This window comes from Chelonoidis abingdonii, chromosome 1 (assembly GCF_003597395.2).
Source record: "Chelonoidis abingdonii isolate Lonesome George chromosome 1, CheloAbing_2.0, whole genome shotgun sequence".
NCBI lineage: Eukaryota > Metazoa > Chordata > Testudines > Testudinidae > Chelonoidis > Chelonoidis abingdonii.
In genome coordinates this window covers 87,899,284-87,917,036 of record NC_133769.1, presented here as the reverse complement: position 1 = coordinate 87,917,036, position 17,753 = coordinate 87,899,284, and the positions used below count along the sequence as shown (strand labels likewise).

Here is a 17,753-nt window from a genome sequence, read left to right as displayed (position 1 = left end):
TAAAGGGTGTCATGAGGAGAAGGAGAAAACTTGTTTACCTTAGCCTCTCATGATAGAACAAGAAGCAATGGGCTTAAACTGCAGCAAGGGAGATTTAGGTTGGACATTAGGAAAAAGTTCCCTAACTGTCAGGTAGTTAACACTGGAATAAATTGCCTAGGGAGGTTGTGGAATCTCCATCTCTGGAGATATTTAAGAGTAGGTTAGATAAATGTCTATCAGGGATGGTCTAGACAGTATTTGGTCCTGCCATGAGGGCAGGGGACTGAACTCGATGACCTCTTGAGGTCCCTTCCAGTCCTAGAGTCTATGAATCTATGAATCCTCAACACAGGAGCCATTTGAACTTCTGTCACTGCATATAAATATTGTTTGAAAACTAGTGTAAACCCTGTGCAAATTAATGTGATAGGACATGCATTGAAAATTTAACTAATGATGTCTATCAGCTTGCTTGTGCTAGGGATGTGTAGAGAGACAAGGCGGGTGAGGTAATATCTTTCATTGGACTTGCACCGAGCTATTCTTCACGTCTGGGAAATGTACTCAGAGCGTCATAGCTAAATATAAAGTGGAACAGATTGGTTAGCATAAGTAGTTAATTTCAAGGTGAAGTGGACCATTAACAGTCTTCCACTCATGGGGGGAGGGGAGAAGGAGAGGAGACATCAGGGGCAGTTGTTAGTGGTTTATAGATTGTTGCAGTAAGCCATAAATCCAGTGTGTCTATTCAGTAGATGATTTTTAGTGTCTAGCAAAGTTATGAATTTAAGCTCCCAGGCTTGTCTTGAAAGTGTTGTGCAGGTTTCCTTTGAGGAGGAGGACTGATAAGTCAGGTATAGTGTGATCACTTGGTGAAAAGTGTTCATCCACAGGTGATACAATGTTTTTTCTTTTATCGTTTTCCTGTGGGAATTCATTCAAGAGTAGTGATTGTCTGGTTTCACTCACATAGGTATAATTGGGGCATTTAGTGCACTGGATGAGGTGCACCACATGTTGGGTTAGGCATGTGTAGGACCCATGGATTTAGAAAGGTATGTGGGAGTGGGCATTGATCATTGTTGCAGGGGAGACATGTCTGCAGGTTTTCCATCTGTTCTGGCAGGGTCTGGTGCTACTTTGAGTTGGTTTGTCCTCTCCTGTTTTTGCTGCTGCTGCTGAGCTTGGAGAGTTGGCAGGTTGTTTGAAAGCTAGAAGAGGGGTTCAGAAAAGATTTCTTTCACAATGGGGGTCCCCACTGAGTATGGATTGTAGTTGTTTGATGATTCTGCTTATGGGTTCTTGTGTGGGGAGGTAGTTGAGACTTACACAATTGGTGTGCAATTGGAGGGTGTTTTATTTCTGTATTGAAGCAAATTCTCTCAGAGTATTTGGGTGGCCCGTTCTGTAATGCAGACTATTAATTTTTAGTTCTTTAAAAATAAACCAACTTCTGTACAAATGCCACTTCTAACATAAACTGGGGAATTTTAATACTAACATGCAAATAAAAATATTTTTGATCTGCATCTTGATTTGTTGGAAGGGGTAGTAATGGCTAAACTAGATTAATTGTTACTATTTGTGCTGTGCTCTGCAGATGTGAAGCACTCTTTAATTGCAAGTAAACAATTTCATTAACCAAATTTTTTTGTTCCTTTAAATAGGCAAGATAACAGCATATCATTAGTAAAAGCCTGCTGGAACGAACTTTTTACACTGGGTCTTGCACAGTGTTCACAAGTGATGAATGTGGCAACTATATTAACTGCATTTGTTAATCACCTGCATGGTAGCTTACAGCAAGGTAAGATGCATCCTGCCATTTTTCAGGGTGTAGATGGGGAGTTAATTAACAGCATGAGTTAAATGTCAGTGCATAATTTTTATACTGTGCAGAAGTTTACTAGTTGTCTGTGAATTGTTAATGGGAATTTATTGTGTACATAGTTGAATGGCCACTATTGAAATAATAATGTAAAGTCCATGAAAAATGGGGAAAATTTTAGCAAACCTACAGAAGTCTGTCACATTTAGTAATAATAAAAACTGTATTTTAATGTATCCCCTTCCTTTCCATTTTCTCTCTTCCTCACAGAAAATTTTTAGACAAATAATCTAATTAAAAATGCAAAGTTCAATAGTATATGCTCAACAACCTCAAGGAAAATATGTGCAGTCAAAATTGACTTGCGTCCTGCATTCAGTCATCAGTCTCTATAAAATTGTGTTGGAAGTCTTGCTGTTTTGTATGGTGTAAAGCAAGACTAAATTCTGAGTTTTAGTAGAATTAAGATTTCACAAACTAAACAAACTTAGTGGGCAGTGTATAGCTTATATGATTTGAGAAGTGAAAGAGTAATAAGTTGCAAGTTTTTAGCAGTGAGGGCAATTAATCATTGGAACAGCTTATGAAGGGTTGTGGTTCATTCTCCATCACTGGAAATTTTTAAATCAAGATTGGATGTTTTTCTAACAGATATACATACTCTAATTCAAGCACGGCCACTGTTAATTTAAAGAAGGAATTATTAATACATGGATATCCTATTATTTGTGTAATTCAGAAGGTCAGACTAGACAATCACAATGGTCCCTTCTGGCCTTAAGATCTATTACTGTACAAGTCCCATTATGGAAAATCATGTAAAATATGTTCCTAAAACTAGAAGCAGTTTATAGTATAAGAAACTTTTAGCATATTAATTTGATTCTCCATGTTCCTGGAGACTTAAGTATTTTTGTTTTAGTTGCTTCTTTGCAGTCCTAACTTTAAAATGTACTTGAATTTGACTGAAATGTATTATGGAGAAGGGAAAGGTTACAATATTTTTTTCTCCTTCATGAATTGGGTCTGTAGATTCCCATTGTAGGTATCATGACATAACTCATGATCCATGGAGCTATGCTAGTCAGGGCTCTATTCATAACTGCCACATAATTGTACCTGAGAATTTGTTTTAACACACATACCCTGCAAAAAAAAAACAGTCCTTGTGCTAGTGAGGGGGAGAGGAAAGACTTCTGAATGTGAACTAGATGCAAACTGATTCTGTGATAGAGAATCCAGAAAGCCAAAGATAAAAGCTCAAAGATAAGTGTGGACTGCCTTCCTTCATTCCGGGTGGTAACACTACAGCCTGACAATATAAAGTCAATGGAGAAAATCTGGAGGGGAGCACCAAAAGTTATTGAAGGTGTAGAAAACATAACCTATGAAGAAAGATTTTTTTTAAAAATGGGTTTATTTAGCCTGGAGAAAAGAAGACTGAGTGAGGGACATAAGTTTTCTAGTATATAAAAGGTTGGTATAAAGAGGAGGCTGATAAATTATTCTCCTTAACCACTGAAGAGCTGCTTGACTGGGTCTCTGTCGGTATGGAAAGATCTGTGATGAGACAGTCAGGTCCTAACACTTATAGGAGTACTTTCGACTCTATGAGAAGAATAGCAATTCCTAAGAAGCCACCAATTTCAGTCTTTCTCTTCTTGTTCTGAGAGGTTGGAGGTGACGTTAGGCCTTCAGGTGAGTTTCAGTAAGAACAACAAAAGAATAAAGTAAAGAAAGTGAAACCTGAGTTCACTGAATTATTTTATGAGTGCGGGTCTTTGGAATGAAGCAAAGAACATCCTCTTCATCTTGCTCCATGGAAGATTACAGTAGAAAAAAGGGAAATTCTTAAGGCTAGAGTTTTCAAAAATTAGTGCCTACTGTTAGGGTCCTAAATGAGAGGCCTGACTCTAAAAATTGCTGTGCATCCAGTGGCCTTCATTGATTTCAGGGAAAGCTGCTAGATACTCAGGAATTTTGAAAATCAGGGTATTTACTCAGAAAACCAAATTTAGGCACCATTTTTTGAAAAATTCCCCCCCCCCCCGCCCCCAAAAAAAATTCTTCAAAAGAGATCTTTGCTTTACCTGCAAAAATCTTATATCCCTCAGGTCTGGTCTGCACTACACAGTTAGGTCAACATAAGGCAGCTTATGTTGGCCTAATTATGTCAGTGTCTACACTGCAGCCTTCCTCCCACTGAATTAAGTGCTCTACTAAACCAGCATAACAATTCCACCTTCACAAGAGGTGTAAGGCTGATGTCGGTGTAGTTTGGGCCATGCAGTATCTGTGTAGACACTGCATCCCTTACATCGGCTTTCTTGTCAGTTTCAGGGCAGAAGCCGTGAAATTGATAAGAAAGCACCTGCTGCCCTGGAGAGCTGGGTGACTGGACCCTACTCCTAGCTAGAAGCTGGGGTGAGAAGCCCAGGTGAGCCATGAAATTGACAAAGTTGCCCAGCTCCAGGTGGGGAGAGGGCTGGATGCCACTCCCTGATAGCGAGAAGTCCTGGGCAGCTTTCCCCTGCCCCTGGTGGGGAATGGAGCAGGGAGGGACAAGACGCTCCAGGTGACATCAGGAGCAGGGAGCAAGGAGGGGGCTTCCCGCAGGGAGCCTGTAGCTCAGTCAGGCTCATGGCAGGGAGCCGCCAGCAGAGCTGAGAGACCAGCCTCTCAGCTCCTCACACTGCCCCTCGTAGGTCAGTGGAAGCACTGCTGGTGAGTATGTGCACCACTGACCCAAGGAAGGTAGCGTGGACGTGCACCACCGCAGTAATTACACGGTGGGTTTATAGTGTAGACGTACCCTTAGAGGTATCAGCCCCTTATATTGAAACGTCTTGTTCTACGGTACTTTGTTGTTCACATCTACCAAAAAAAAAAAGAAAAGAAAAACAGGGCTGTAATTGCTTGTGAGATACACATAACATCTCAGTCTTTGATGCTTTGTCCTTCATCACCATTCTATGATTTTTCTATATGTCTAAAAAGAAATAGATTTGCTTTAATAGTTTTAAAATTATAATAGTTAGATTGGGGCTCAAGTTACTTTAATTGTTCTAGCATGGGCCAGGCTCTTGTGGTATTAAACTCATAGACCTCTCCAGAGAATTCCTTATATTCCTCTTAGTAGTGTTAGCTCTAATACCCCTAAATGGGGCAAGATTTTCTGTCTAGATCTTGAATGTTTTGTGTGTCTTCAACTAGCCACTTGGTTTGGATTCCTAAAAATTGACTCATCTTACTTTTAAAAAGGGGAAAGTAATCGTGCTACTATCCAAAAAACCGTCCCCACTGCAGTCATGTATTTAAAATGATAGTTTAGGAATACAGCTAAGGCAGGCATGGGGTGGATCCTTTTACAGACTTCGATTCTAGAACATTTGGATCCTGAAATGGAGGAAGTGCTCTTTAATAGATTTGGTGCTGCTAACGCTTCTGTAATGAGTGAGCATGGAACATGACTCTTATGGAGTACATATGCAGGGGCGTAATACATTCAGGGAATTCCATTTACTAGTATGTAATCTTCTTCCCCCTTCTGGTGATTAATATTTCAGGTGCCAGTCCACCTCTGATCATTGGACTCTTTAGTAGGATTATCAGACTAATCATGAAGTGTATTTAAATAAATAAATAAAATATTCATTGGCCTGTAGTTTTTTCCTTCAGAAGAAGAATATGGATTCATATTACCAACTGTATGAATCATTTAGAAATCAGGATTAAATTTATCCAGAAAATCCATTCTTCAATTTTTTGTACTAATCTAGATAAGCTGTCCACAGATAGAGGAAAACTAGTGATGGAGCATATCTTCAAACTGCAAGAGTTCTGTAACAGTATGGTTAAGCTTTGCCTAGATGGGTATGAATATGCTTATCTGAAAGCAATCGTCCTCTTCAGTCCTGGTATGTAATTATTTTTAACTTAAAATTTTCTTCTTTTCTGTGACAATTGAGATCTGAGTATTTACAGTGTATTTAAAAGTTATTGTATTTTCCAAAATCCAAGCTTTCAGTTAAAAGTGTGGGAGAGAGTGATTTTCTATGCAAGTTCATAAATTTCCGACCTTTTAGTTCTGTAGCTGCAACAAATGTGTGAACCTTTTTTTATTTTAATTAGGTGCTAATTTAAAATCTAAAAGTCCTCCTTCTCCCAGTCTACCAAAGGTTCCATCTTCACTGAGAATTTTAGACATTTCTCCCAAAGTTGCGGTAGCACCAGCGCAGCTCAGCAATTGCTAACAACACTAGAAATGATAAGGCAGATTGACCAATGGTTTTTACCATCATGTTCTCTAATTCTGCTTCTTGAGAATCAGTTGGAGAGGGGAGAGACTGGAAGGAAGGAAGACTTAGGAGCACAGTTCAGGGGTGACATCAGATAAGTAGGTGAGGGGCAGGCAGGACTAGGAGATTGGGACAAAAAGCCTTTGAGGGAGGGAGAGTGAGACAGGATTGGGAGATACAGAGATCAGATGAGGAGCTTGGGAGCGAGGGTGAGGAGAGAGGGATGTGTATTAAAAGAATGTTAAGGTTGCAAAGTCAAGCATTCAAAAGTTAGAAAATGTGAGAATCATGGTTGCCTGTGCAACCTTGATTTAGCTGCCTTGTGCATATGTATTATGAGACAGTCTAATTATATGATCACATACCATTTTTTCCATAGGACACCTGCCGCATTCAGTGCACAGGGTGGACCTGCTCTGGGGATGATTCAGTGTTGTGTAGTAAAGAATACTGTTGTCTGTAGGACTCCTGCCTCATTTGTTGTGGAAGTTGGAATTGATGTAGTGAATGAGGCAGGGGATAGCAGGAAGAGAAAGGATAGTTTCATGGTTAAGGATGTTGAATGCTGTCCTAGAGAATGGGATTCTATCCCTGCCTCTGTTGGAGTTCCAGTGTGGTGGTAGACAGGTCACTTAAACCAAGCTTTTCACAATTTGTCACTAATTGTCTGTTTCTTATTTTTTGGAAGCCCAAAATGAGACCATGAGGCCTGATTTGTGGAAGTATTGATCGCTCTCAGCTGCCACATAAGACAATGGAAGGTGTTCTTTGAATGTATAAACTGCTATATAATGCTTTGAAAAATTAGATTCTAGTTACGTCAAATGGGCATTCAAAATTAGTGGATACTTCTGACCTTAATCATTCTGTTTCTCAGTACCCCAGGTGTAAAATAGGGGGTAACACCACTCCCTCATCTTGCAGGGAGGCTGTGAAATTAAATTAAATTAATGTTTGTGAAATACTCAGATAATATAATGATCAGCAACATAGAAAACCTCATGAAGAAATAAATAAATTCTCTATTCAGAGCCAGGGTTTGAATAGTGTTCAGTAAGTAGGGAGGGGTGGGAAAGGAAGCGGCACACATTGAAAAATGAGGATGAAATAAAATATTAAGTAGCACGGTCTGTCATATTCACTGTTTGAGGCAGAGGTCCTGTGGAAGTAATGTTTGATCAGGTAATTAAACACTGTATCATACTACATACATAGAAGGGGAGCAAATTAACCTTAATTCTGGCTTTTCCTAACTTTTGAGTGCTTGACTTTTCTACTTTAACATTCTTTTAATGTAGTCTTTTGTGTGTAATTTGATTTACACCAAGATATTATCTCCAGACCCCAGGATTTTCATCCATCGTTTACAGATCCAAAGATTTATAATAGAAAAGAACAAAAATTGCGATATGGAAACATGAACTGCCAGGTATTTTTCTGTATTTAGAGCAGTTTTTTACTCTGATATTTGCTGAGCAAGTCTGCAGTCTGCTCATTTTTCTCATAAATGTTCTAAAAGCAACAATAACAAGTATGTCTTCTCTTTGCTCTACCTTTCCTGAAGCTGATATCCAACAGAGGTGAATTTTAAAAAGTCACTAAATCCCCTTGGATACCGCTCTGTCAGTAGTATCATTATTTTAGCATCTATGCTAATAGCCTTATAATTTGTATCCTCTATTTGCATACGATTTCTGTGATAATGAAGACTTTGTTTTATTTCAATAGATTGTGAGTCTTGAGGAATAGACGGCAGCTGCTGTGTAGCCTTTACTATGCCATATCTATGAATATAGACAATAAAGGCAACAGTAAAAATACAGTGGTTATATCTGTCATACAGTACCTCATTATATATTATTTAAACACCAGGAATTCATTATACTTAATCATTCATCATTCAGACTGGAAAACATCCTATTTTCATGTTAAGGTTTTTCCACTGTCTTCAGCCTATCACACCCAACACTACATACACACACAAACAAGAACTGGAACACTGAGTTCAGGAACAGGAGGTAATAAAAAGGAAGGCCCCCCACTACCTCTCTTCCACACCAATCATCATACTGTACCTCTACATTCTTCATGACGTTACCTATACAGAGCCCCAGAGTAGGAGTCATATGCCTAATCATGGACGCTTTTCAGACAGCAGATGGCAGTTATGGGATGCACTCAATTTCCTCAAGTCCAGCGTTCCACAGACAGCATGTATAAATATCCTCCCTCTTCAAATTCCCCAGTCTGCCACCTGGAAAGTGACAGAACCAAACTCTTCCTTTTCTCTAATCTTATACATGCAAATCTAGTTGTAAATAGTTGCACTGGTAGAGTTAGGTTTAAGGTTTTTTCTCACTTGTCATTTTTATATAGATATAGATATAGATATATAAGGTCTCCTTCAGCCTTACTTACAATGGGAGGCCCATCTCAAAGAATGGGATTTAAAAGAGATTCCTCTTATCTCACAAAGTTCTGTACTTCAGATAGGCATGAAAAGGTCCCAGAGTACCATAAGACTGTACTCTAGAATCTGCTGCTACAAGAGGCTTTGGTAATGCAAGAGTCTGATAGACCTTCCTTAGACAATAGACAATAAGCCTTCCTTGGTGCTAATGCCTACCATAAAATCCCAGGCTAATGAAGCACATTTCCCCAGCTAAAGACCTGAATTCTTCAGATGGAGCCAAAGAAGGCACATCTTCTGGCACTGGTCATTCTAAAAAGCTGTACTGTGAGGGAAAGAGATGCTCTGGCAAGGATCCCACAATGAATCTGCTCCAGGCTGTCATATGGAAGGGCCATTGTTGGATTCATGGTTCCTGCCTTTTCCAAGATTGATGCTATAGATTTCCTAAAACTGAGAAAACCAGGTACTTTCCCAGTCTGCTGCAGCTCCACCTCAAAGGGAACTTGGTTTAGGTACAGGAAAACTTTTAGAACCTTAGTTGTCAGCCTGGACAGGTCCAAAATCAAAATTTTACCCAGTTGTCATCCATACATGTACTGGCTACCTTGGGGCTTTTGATCCTTGTGGTTCCCTTCCTCCTTAAGTGGCCTCTGTGATGAGATGATGGAAGACCAACATCTCCCCCTCCCCCCCCGGAAGCCTTCTCCTACAAAGAAGGTGACAGCCTCTTCAGAGATCCCTGGGATTCCTCTATTTTAAATCTTCAAGAGTGGTAGTTGTGCCTGATTTGAAATCAAATGCATCCTCTCTGAGGAGCAGGAGCTGGTGAGGCAGTCCTAGGAATTCCTCTTCTGTGAGTTATGCCAAAGCGTTTCAGGATTTGGTGGGTAGAATTGCTGTGATATTGGTATTCCACTGGCAGTTTTGTCTGACAAGCCACACACATTTTTTGAATCCTGGAGTACAAAGAGAATAAAATGAGCTGGTTAAAGAGGTCTGGAATCACTCTTACTCTGCTGCTTCTGCCTCAAGGAAACCAGATTCCTTATACCAGGTTACCAGTGTGGGTATCAGTTATTTTTCCAATATTTTACTCTGGGCCAGTTGTGACTTCTGCTGTAAATGATAAATCTAGAGCTGGACAGTGTCATCAAAACATGGGCACGGAGAGACCAAATTGCTAGAGTTATGGCCAGATAAGATGTTTTGTTCTAGTCCAGAGCTGTTACTTGAACCCAGTATGTTCCCCAAACCAAGGAATTTCTGGTCTTATACCAGAAAGGCTAGTTGTCCAGAAATTCTCTGGCAGCTTCATTTGTTATCATGGACACTACAGCCAGGTCTTTGGCTGTGGCTGTCATGTTGAAGAGATATTTCAGGCTCCGGAATGGTGGTGCCAGCAAACACAGAGACAATCTGGGAAGCCCTTTTGTTTTCAGAAGAGAGAAAAGGTGTTCTTTTCTGCCTCAGTAGTTTCATCTACTCGTGGCACTGCATGTTAGCAGCAAGTTTGGGGATGTGCCAGAGAGGCTCTTCTACCCTAGTCTTTTGGTATTCTTTGTTTCAGTATTTACAGGCATGACAGACCATTTCTTCATGTAGCTGAATCCTAAAGATCATTGAAAGGGGTACTCCTTGGAGTTCATAGCATGGCAAAACTTGGTCTACCTTCCATTTCCTTTTCTTTTTTTCTTTTTTTTTAATTCCTCTCATGAAAAACTAGTGGGAGAAAAGGATGTACTGGAAATGAAAACCACCCTGGAAGAAAGGTACCAGAAAGAAGTTCCAAAAGTAAACGCCTACCCTATTTTGAGCTCCTTATATTGAACAGGGGTACAGAAGGAAAGTGACTGAAAGATACCGAAGGAAAGTAAAATTATCTGTTTTTTCAAGGGAGCATAATCCTTGCTATAGAACTTCAAGGCTGATTTGTGTCCTTGATATTTAATATGCTTGCTGTTACATTCAGATAAGAATCACAAGAAGTACCTCAGTTTCGTGAGAGGTTCAGCAATTGCCCCCTTGGTGTTCACCAAGTGCTTGATGGTATCTGCAACTCATCTGACTCATCAAAAGTCTTCCTATGGGCACAGCTGGCTCATAAGAGTCTAGCCTTACAAAGGGGTAGTTCATGCCTTGTGGTACACTTGCTTCTCTATCCAAAAATTATTCATTTACTCTCCCAGTGTTGATATATCTTGCTCCAACACAGCAACAAGGTGATGCAAACATGCCTCAACAGCATGACTGCTAGGTTTTAGGACCGGATGTTTTGTCCTTGTCTGAAGAGATCAAGGCAGTGGGAGTGTAGAAAACATTTCACTGGGAAGTTTTACACTGTAAAGTGCAACAAGTTTTAAAAGTTTGCTCAAATGTCAAAGGCTTGACCTAGTTTCCTGTGTGTTTCCAGTTACTTTCTTCTGACACTTGTGTTGTCAGAAGTATCCCTGGAAGTCTTTTCTGACTGGAAAGGAATGTTCATCCAGTCAAGTTATGAACTAGCTGATGTTTGTGCCTTCAGTGTCTCAAGGCTAACTGACTTAGTGGGATGGAAGCTTCAGTGGGAATGTATTACCCTGTGCCCCTATCTGAAATCTGTATGGCTGCTACATGGAGTTCAATTCATATGTTCACAAATTGCTTTTCTTTCCACATAGTATCAAGAATACACGTTAGTATCAGCAGGACAGTGCTTTAGTCACTGATGAACTAGCAAAGTGCCTCAGCCTGCCTTTTTAGGGATATGATTACTAGCTAACCTCCTGTAGTTGGGCTCTGAAAGTAATATCATGAAGGAGAAAGAAGAAGTTACTTCCAGCGGTAACTCATGTTCTCGAAACACATTTCCTCTGTGCAGTCACACTTGACCTTCCCTTCTGCTGTTTACTTTGGAACCATACTTTATAGATGGCTTATGGAGTTAAGAAATTGAGGGATCATTCACAGGACAGGATGTTTATACCATTGAGTTATGAAATATTGGGTTTGGGGGAGTTGTAGCACCTTCCAACCCAATCCGAACCTGATGGCACCTGATTACAAGTGTCGGGTTCAGACTGTGTGTAAAAACGACTTGATGCTCTCTGGGTTGGCTCAGGTCATCTCCAATCACCTCTTCCTGCCTGTGGGATTGGTGCAGTGATGGCTGTGTGCCCTACTCCTGTTGGCTGCTGTCACCTCACTCCAGAGCACGCACAGGAGAGTGAGGCAACAGCGGCTGACAGGAGCAGGGCATGCAGCTGCCGCTGCACTGACCTCATAGGCAGGAGGTAGCTGCAGATGAATCGCAGGCACAGGGCAACGGACACAGACAGCGCACAGCATGCCAAGCTCACAGGACAAGGCATCAGCACTGACTCACGTTCGGGGGGGAACTGACCACCCTTCAGGTGTGCAGAGCTGAACCAGTGCGGGGAGCAGACAATGGGCTGGGAGGAATTGATCTGCAGGAGGGGGAGAGAGATTGGGGGGCAATTAGCTCCAGCAGTTCCAGAGAAGAAATAAAGTAAAGAAAATGGAGTCTGGGATGGCGGCTAGGCTCCCTGTAATGTTTAAGCACACAACTGTCCAATGAACTATCAACATATCAAAATAATGCTACTATGTTCTGTTGGAACACAATAACTGGAGCCAAGATCAAATGTGAATGAGATTATGGACATAGTTTTACACATGGCAAGAACGGCATTTGCTTGGACTACTAGAGCAGTCTAATATATTCATCTGGGCAGCTTAAATGAAATAGATCTCTGTCATCTAAGAAAAGAATCCAAATAAGGGGAGGTGCCCAGCATCAAAATTGTCAGAAAACACCCAGAAGTTGCTACAGTAGCAAAGTAATTAATTGGATGGTTGCCCCAGATGGGCTTTGTTGTTTTTGTTTTGTGCATCAGAGCAGGTATAACAATATAAATTGTGTTTCAGATCACCCAGGTCTAGAAAATGTGATACAGATTGAAAAGTTTCAAGAAAAGGCTTACATGGAGTTCCAAGATTATGTAACAAAAGCATATCCAGATGATACTTACAGGTATGTAAATTATATAGATCATATGCTTGATTTTTCTTTCATTTCTTCAGAGCTTCAGTTATTTTGATTTGAGAAGTATTTCATTTTAAGAAATGTGAGAATCAATCAAGTGAAAAGTGTTGCAAGCTACATATATTGAAATGCCTGTTAATATCTGTTTGCGCTAATGTCAAAGATGTGACTAGTTATAAATTAAATACTGGATTAATTTAAAACTTGATCTGTTTTCCATACTTACAAAAGCTTAATACTAGACCTCCTAAGAGCTGAGCTTTTATTGAACTATGACCAAAAGTGTAATCCTTTATAATTTTTTTCTTATTGATAACAGGATAACATCAAAAGGAAGCCTCGCTTTGCCTATTAAACTGTAATTCTCTTTTGCCAAACCTGTTTTTCAGGCTATCTAGGCTTCTTCTCCGATTGCCTGCCCTTAGACTGATGAGTGCTACCATCACAGAAGAGTTGTTCTTTGCAGGACTGATTGGAAATGTTCAGATTGACAGCATCATCCCATATATCCTAAGAATGGAGACAGCAGACTACAACTCTCAAATTATTGGTCATTCTGTATAAAGATGGAAAACAAGGATTCTGTGCTGTGGTGATGTAAATGTACATCACCATGCTAGTTATGGCATACTGTCTCCAAGAGATGGCAAGAAGCCTTCCCCAGCAACTTTTAAAACTTTAAAGAAGGCTAAAATTCCTCCTTTCCAGTACATTTGGGAAATGCTGCAGAGTGTCTTGAGGGATACAGGATGACTTCCTTTTTTCTTCTGGTTTTCAAGGACTTGTAAATTATCTGGCATTTAATGAAAATCAAAAATTATCTACCGTATTTTTGTAGATAGATGAACCTGGAATTTTGTTTATGAAGTCCAAAATGAATAGGAAAATCCAGCCTGGTGAAGAAGAGTGTTGACTGAATTAAGGTGTCACTACTTAATTTTAGAAAAAAATAAATTAACCTTCTTCTCTGAGTTGTGTTTTCAGTGTTTTGCTATAATTCATTCTCACTGATACAATGGAACATGATGGTCAGAAATCCTAAAAAGGTAAAAATATTTCAATTGAAGTGAGACCTTTGTAATCAACTTCATTTTTCTTTCAACTACTTTGAAAAGAGCTGAAGTTCTTGTTTTATGAAGTAGTTGGTACCATGAAAAGGGCAGAGAAATTATAGAAAGCACGCAGATTTTTAAAAAAATATTCTCTTGATACCTCGATGCAGCGGATCATAGTCCACCTCCATTATTGGCAATAACATTTGATGCTATTCTGGATGTCAAGAGTTTAGTATGTTCCAGTGTTGTGTATTGGCAGATACTAGCTATTTGTATTATACAGTGGGAAACTGACTAAGAATAAACTATTTTCCAAAATAGTTTATTACTATATCAGATTTCTGTTGTATTTTTCTAACTAAATAAGTTTCTAGTACTGATTGAACCTAGAGTACACTTTGTTCTGTGCCTGGTGGACCATCGTTCTTCTATTTATCATGACCTGGGGCCCTATAATGGAGGTTCTTCTGTTCTCTCCACCACATTCTCTCACTCCCCAAAGGTTTGAATAAATCTTTTCATTTCTTTTGTAATATAATTTCATGCTTCTGATCAGGAGCTGAGTTTTCTTAGTAGGGGTAATCTTAAACAATAAAACAGATAAATGAATAAAGGGATTTTTATATTCATTTTGTTCATTTACCAGCATTTATTTTAACTGTTGCAGTTATTATTGCACTTTGGTATCTTATGGGCTTATTTAAGGAGTGAAGCTTGCTTTGAAGTTTACTGCTGCTCAGATAAATGTACCAGCTTTAAAGAATTTCAGCTCAAGCCCATAACTTTTTTTGTATAAACAGACACATTTTTCTGGTCAACAGTGTCCACAGATTCTCACATCATTGCCATTCGGATTGTTTTCGGTTTCACGCTGTTGAATAGCTTCTGCTGTCTTCAGTTAAATTTTTCTGAGCTATGTTGATGTTGGATAGAAGGCTGGCCAATTTCTTTCCCATTTTGTTACAGTCCAGTAACATCAGTTGACCTACTACTGAAAATTAAACTCTGAAAATTACTACATCATGGGCATTAAAGGTATTTTTTAAAAATTCTCTAGCTTGGCAAGTTTTTTGGGGATGTCCCCCACAACACATACTTTATTTATTTTCAGCATTTAGTCTTTATGCAATCTAACTAGTTTGCATCTAGTCAAGACTTGTCAACCTATGGTCTTTACCAGCCAATAAAGAATGGCCTCTTTGCCAGTTGAAGGATAAAATTGTTTGCAACAGATTTATAACTTTTGATTTAAGGAAAAAAATTGATTTTTAGTATAAACCGTTTGAATGGAAAAGTGAATAGTTTTGTACATTTCAATTAAAGATGGGAGCACTGTTCTAAATAATGAACTGAGTAGTTCAAAATAATTTTTTCTTAAAAATATTTATTGTACAGTGTGCTAGATTATGTTTCTTACTGGTATATTTCCTGGTACTGCTTATAGTTACATTTTGAATAGTTTCAAAAGAACTTCATTGTAATGTCAACTGCGTTACAAACCAATCCTGTCCTCTTAGTACATTTGTTCTGTGTCCTCTGTCTTCAGTGTCACTGAAAGTCATTTGTTTGCTTATTCCATCCCACATCTACATCTTACTGGTAGTTCAGTTTTAATATAAGCATCAGAATGTCGCAGTGATTGTCTTGCTGTTGTATAAAAGCTACTGTAAATGTCTTGAAACGTGACTAAAAATGTAAATTCTATTTTGGCTGTATTTTTTAAAATAAATTGTAACTTTTTATTATAGAATAACAATTGCAATTACCTATCAATTTGTAGTATTTTATATGAATTGATAAATAGTCTGTGACAGTGTATTCAATTTCTTAAAGGGAGTCTGGGTACACTGTTGTGCAATGTAATATTGTCAATAAGAAGACATTGGGAGAATGCTAGTAGTTTGGTATTTCTAACTTTGCCATTAACGCTTAGTTTCTCTATCACTTAGCTGTTAGCTTATGAGTTTGCATACATAATACATCTGATAATTTATTGTAAACCTTTAAGCAGTATCCTTTGCTTTTAAAGCACTATACATTGATAATTATAGAAATGTGCCATTATGAGTTCTGGTAATGGTTCATGTCACAAATTATTATTTATATTTCAGGATGTTTATTCAATGCCATCAGAACTAAAAGACTGGTGAATCGATTTTGGATAAGAAGTAGCACATTGCTGGATTGGAAGAATTTTTTGGTTTAAGACTGTATTACAAGCTACAGCAGCAATTCTAATTTTGGTCTTGGTTTTATCTCAGTTTTAAGCTTTCAAGGACACAATAGTTCTTGGAGAAATCATTAAAACGCTCAAGGTCCCATTTTTACCATTGTGGAATTGGCCTCTCAATCCATCTCTTGTTACAGAATTTAGCTTTTCACTGGTAGCTTAAATATTAAAAAAAATTAAACGTCTATTACATTGCAACCAAAAGACAGTCTTCTGAATGTAAACTAATGTGGTGTCCACCAGTGTGTGCTGGTAACCTGAAACAGTAGCCCAAGGAAATAAATGGCAATTCGTTCTGAGGAGTGTTAAGTCTGAAATATAGTTATGACAATATAAGTGTCAAAGCTACCTGTTTCGCTGCCCATCATCTTTGCAGAAATATCCAGTTAACGTGTTTATTCTTCATTTGTTGGGAACACTGGTGGATGTTGGCATTTGAGTGGGTTGCCTGAGAGGAGGGAACAAGGAATCTTATCCCAAAAACAAAACTAAAGCTGTGGCTCACTCTGGCCACAGTGCCCACCTGATCTCAACCCCTGCTGCCAAGTCCTGTTCCCCATCCCTGCCTATCTCTATACGTTATCTTTCATCTCTGCTTCCTAATCCATTTTCCCTCACACGGCTTTGTGCTCACCTAAGAAGGGAAGAAATGAGTCTGGCGAGGAGCTTTTAGGGAAAAGAGTGAGCCACTCGTGAATCATAGGAAACTTGTTGGAGTGCAGCTTCTCTCCAGCTTTTTCTCCCCTGGCATATTTCCTCCCTCAGCAGAAACTCCACAGTTTCTTCCATGAGATGGTCTGTGGCATACAAATCCACTCTCCCTCTGTACCTCCCTGTTTATTCATACTCCCCCTAACACTTCCCAAAATATTTTCTACATCCTCTCCATCACATGCACCCTGCTTTCTCCAGGGGGTCACTTCTGTTTCTCTAATACAATACACACACAGCCCACACCAAGCCATGAATGCCTCTGGACAACTCTCATTCCCCCTCTGATCTTCCTCATACAGCCCTGCTTCCCCTATCCCCAAGCACTCAAATGCAAAGCCCTAGCTTCAACCTCATATATGTTAATTTACAAATAACACATCACAGACTTTTTCACTACATGCATGCCCATAAGAAATATATCATTGTCTGAAGACAGTTATGGTTTTGCGTTTCAATGTAATTGTTAGATATTGGATGTGTGCATTGTTTCGTGATTCTGTGGTGGAATTGAAAAGGAGTCTGTTGTACATCTCTGGAATTCGTTGTTATGCTTGAGTATTCTAATGTTTGGGTAACATTGAAGTTGAAGATGCTGTGGCTGTTGAGACTGGCTTAACTAGCAATTGTTCTGATTTTTAGTGATTGGGTTGTTAGTAAAGGTTGCTCAAATTAGCTTCCTAAATTAACTAGGAGTGTGGGGATGGGATGGGAGATAATATAGTTCATGTCATTTATAGCAGAACACATGAATTCGATATAGGGATTCTCCTTGTTAAATATTCTGAAGCCTTCAGATAGTTGGAGTTTTGGATAATTGAGAGAGCCAAACTGCCAGGCCCAAAAGCCTACCTTCATACCAGCTTCCATAATTAGAAATTATTTGATTATACGATTAGATTAGCAAGATAATGAGGTTGAGGTAATACCTTTTATTGGACTTAATTCTATTGGAGAGAGAGAGAGAAGCTTTCAAGCCAGACAGAGCTCTTCTTCAGTTTTGATAAAGATATTCTGAGCACCACAGGTAAATGCAGGGTGGAACAGATTGTTTTAGGATTGCCAGATTTCTAATGCCTGAAAACCAGACCTGCTGCCCTGCCTCTTCTCCCAAGGCCCTACCTCCTGCTCTCTCTTCCCTTGCTCACTCCTCTTCCTTCCCTCCTCCCTCTGTCATTTTCTGCTCTCCCTTTC

The 17,753-nt window shown here is 39.3% G+C and overlaps 1 protein-coding gene across 8 annotated transcripts in view; it reads left to right on the top strand.

The window, feature by feature from the left end:
- Nucleotides 1-13,534, top strand: part of NR2C1 (nuclear receptor subfamily 2 group C member 1) — a 93,434-nt gene extending 79,900 nt beyond the window's left edge. For all 8 annotated transcript variants that reach the window (XM_075067048.1, XM_075067050.1, XM_075067032.1 and 5 more), the window contains 4 exons: nucleotides 1,650-1,789; nucleotides 5,590-5,727; nucleotides 12,446-12,551; nucleotides 12,953-13,534. In XM_075067048.1, the coding sequence (XP_074923149.1) occupies nucleotides 1,650-1,789; nucleotides 5,590-5,727; nucleotides 12,446-12,551; nucleotides 12,953-13,127 (559 nt within the window). In that variant the 3' untranslated portion in view covers nucleotides 13,128-13,534. The remainder of the gene's footprint in view (nucleotides 1-1,649; nucleotides 1,790-5,589; nucleotides 5,728-12,445; nucleotides 12,552-12,952) is intronic.
- Nucleotides 13,535-17,753: the final 4,219 nt, after the last annotated feature.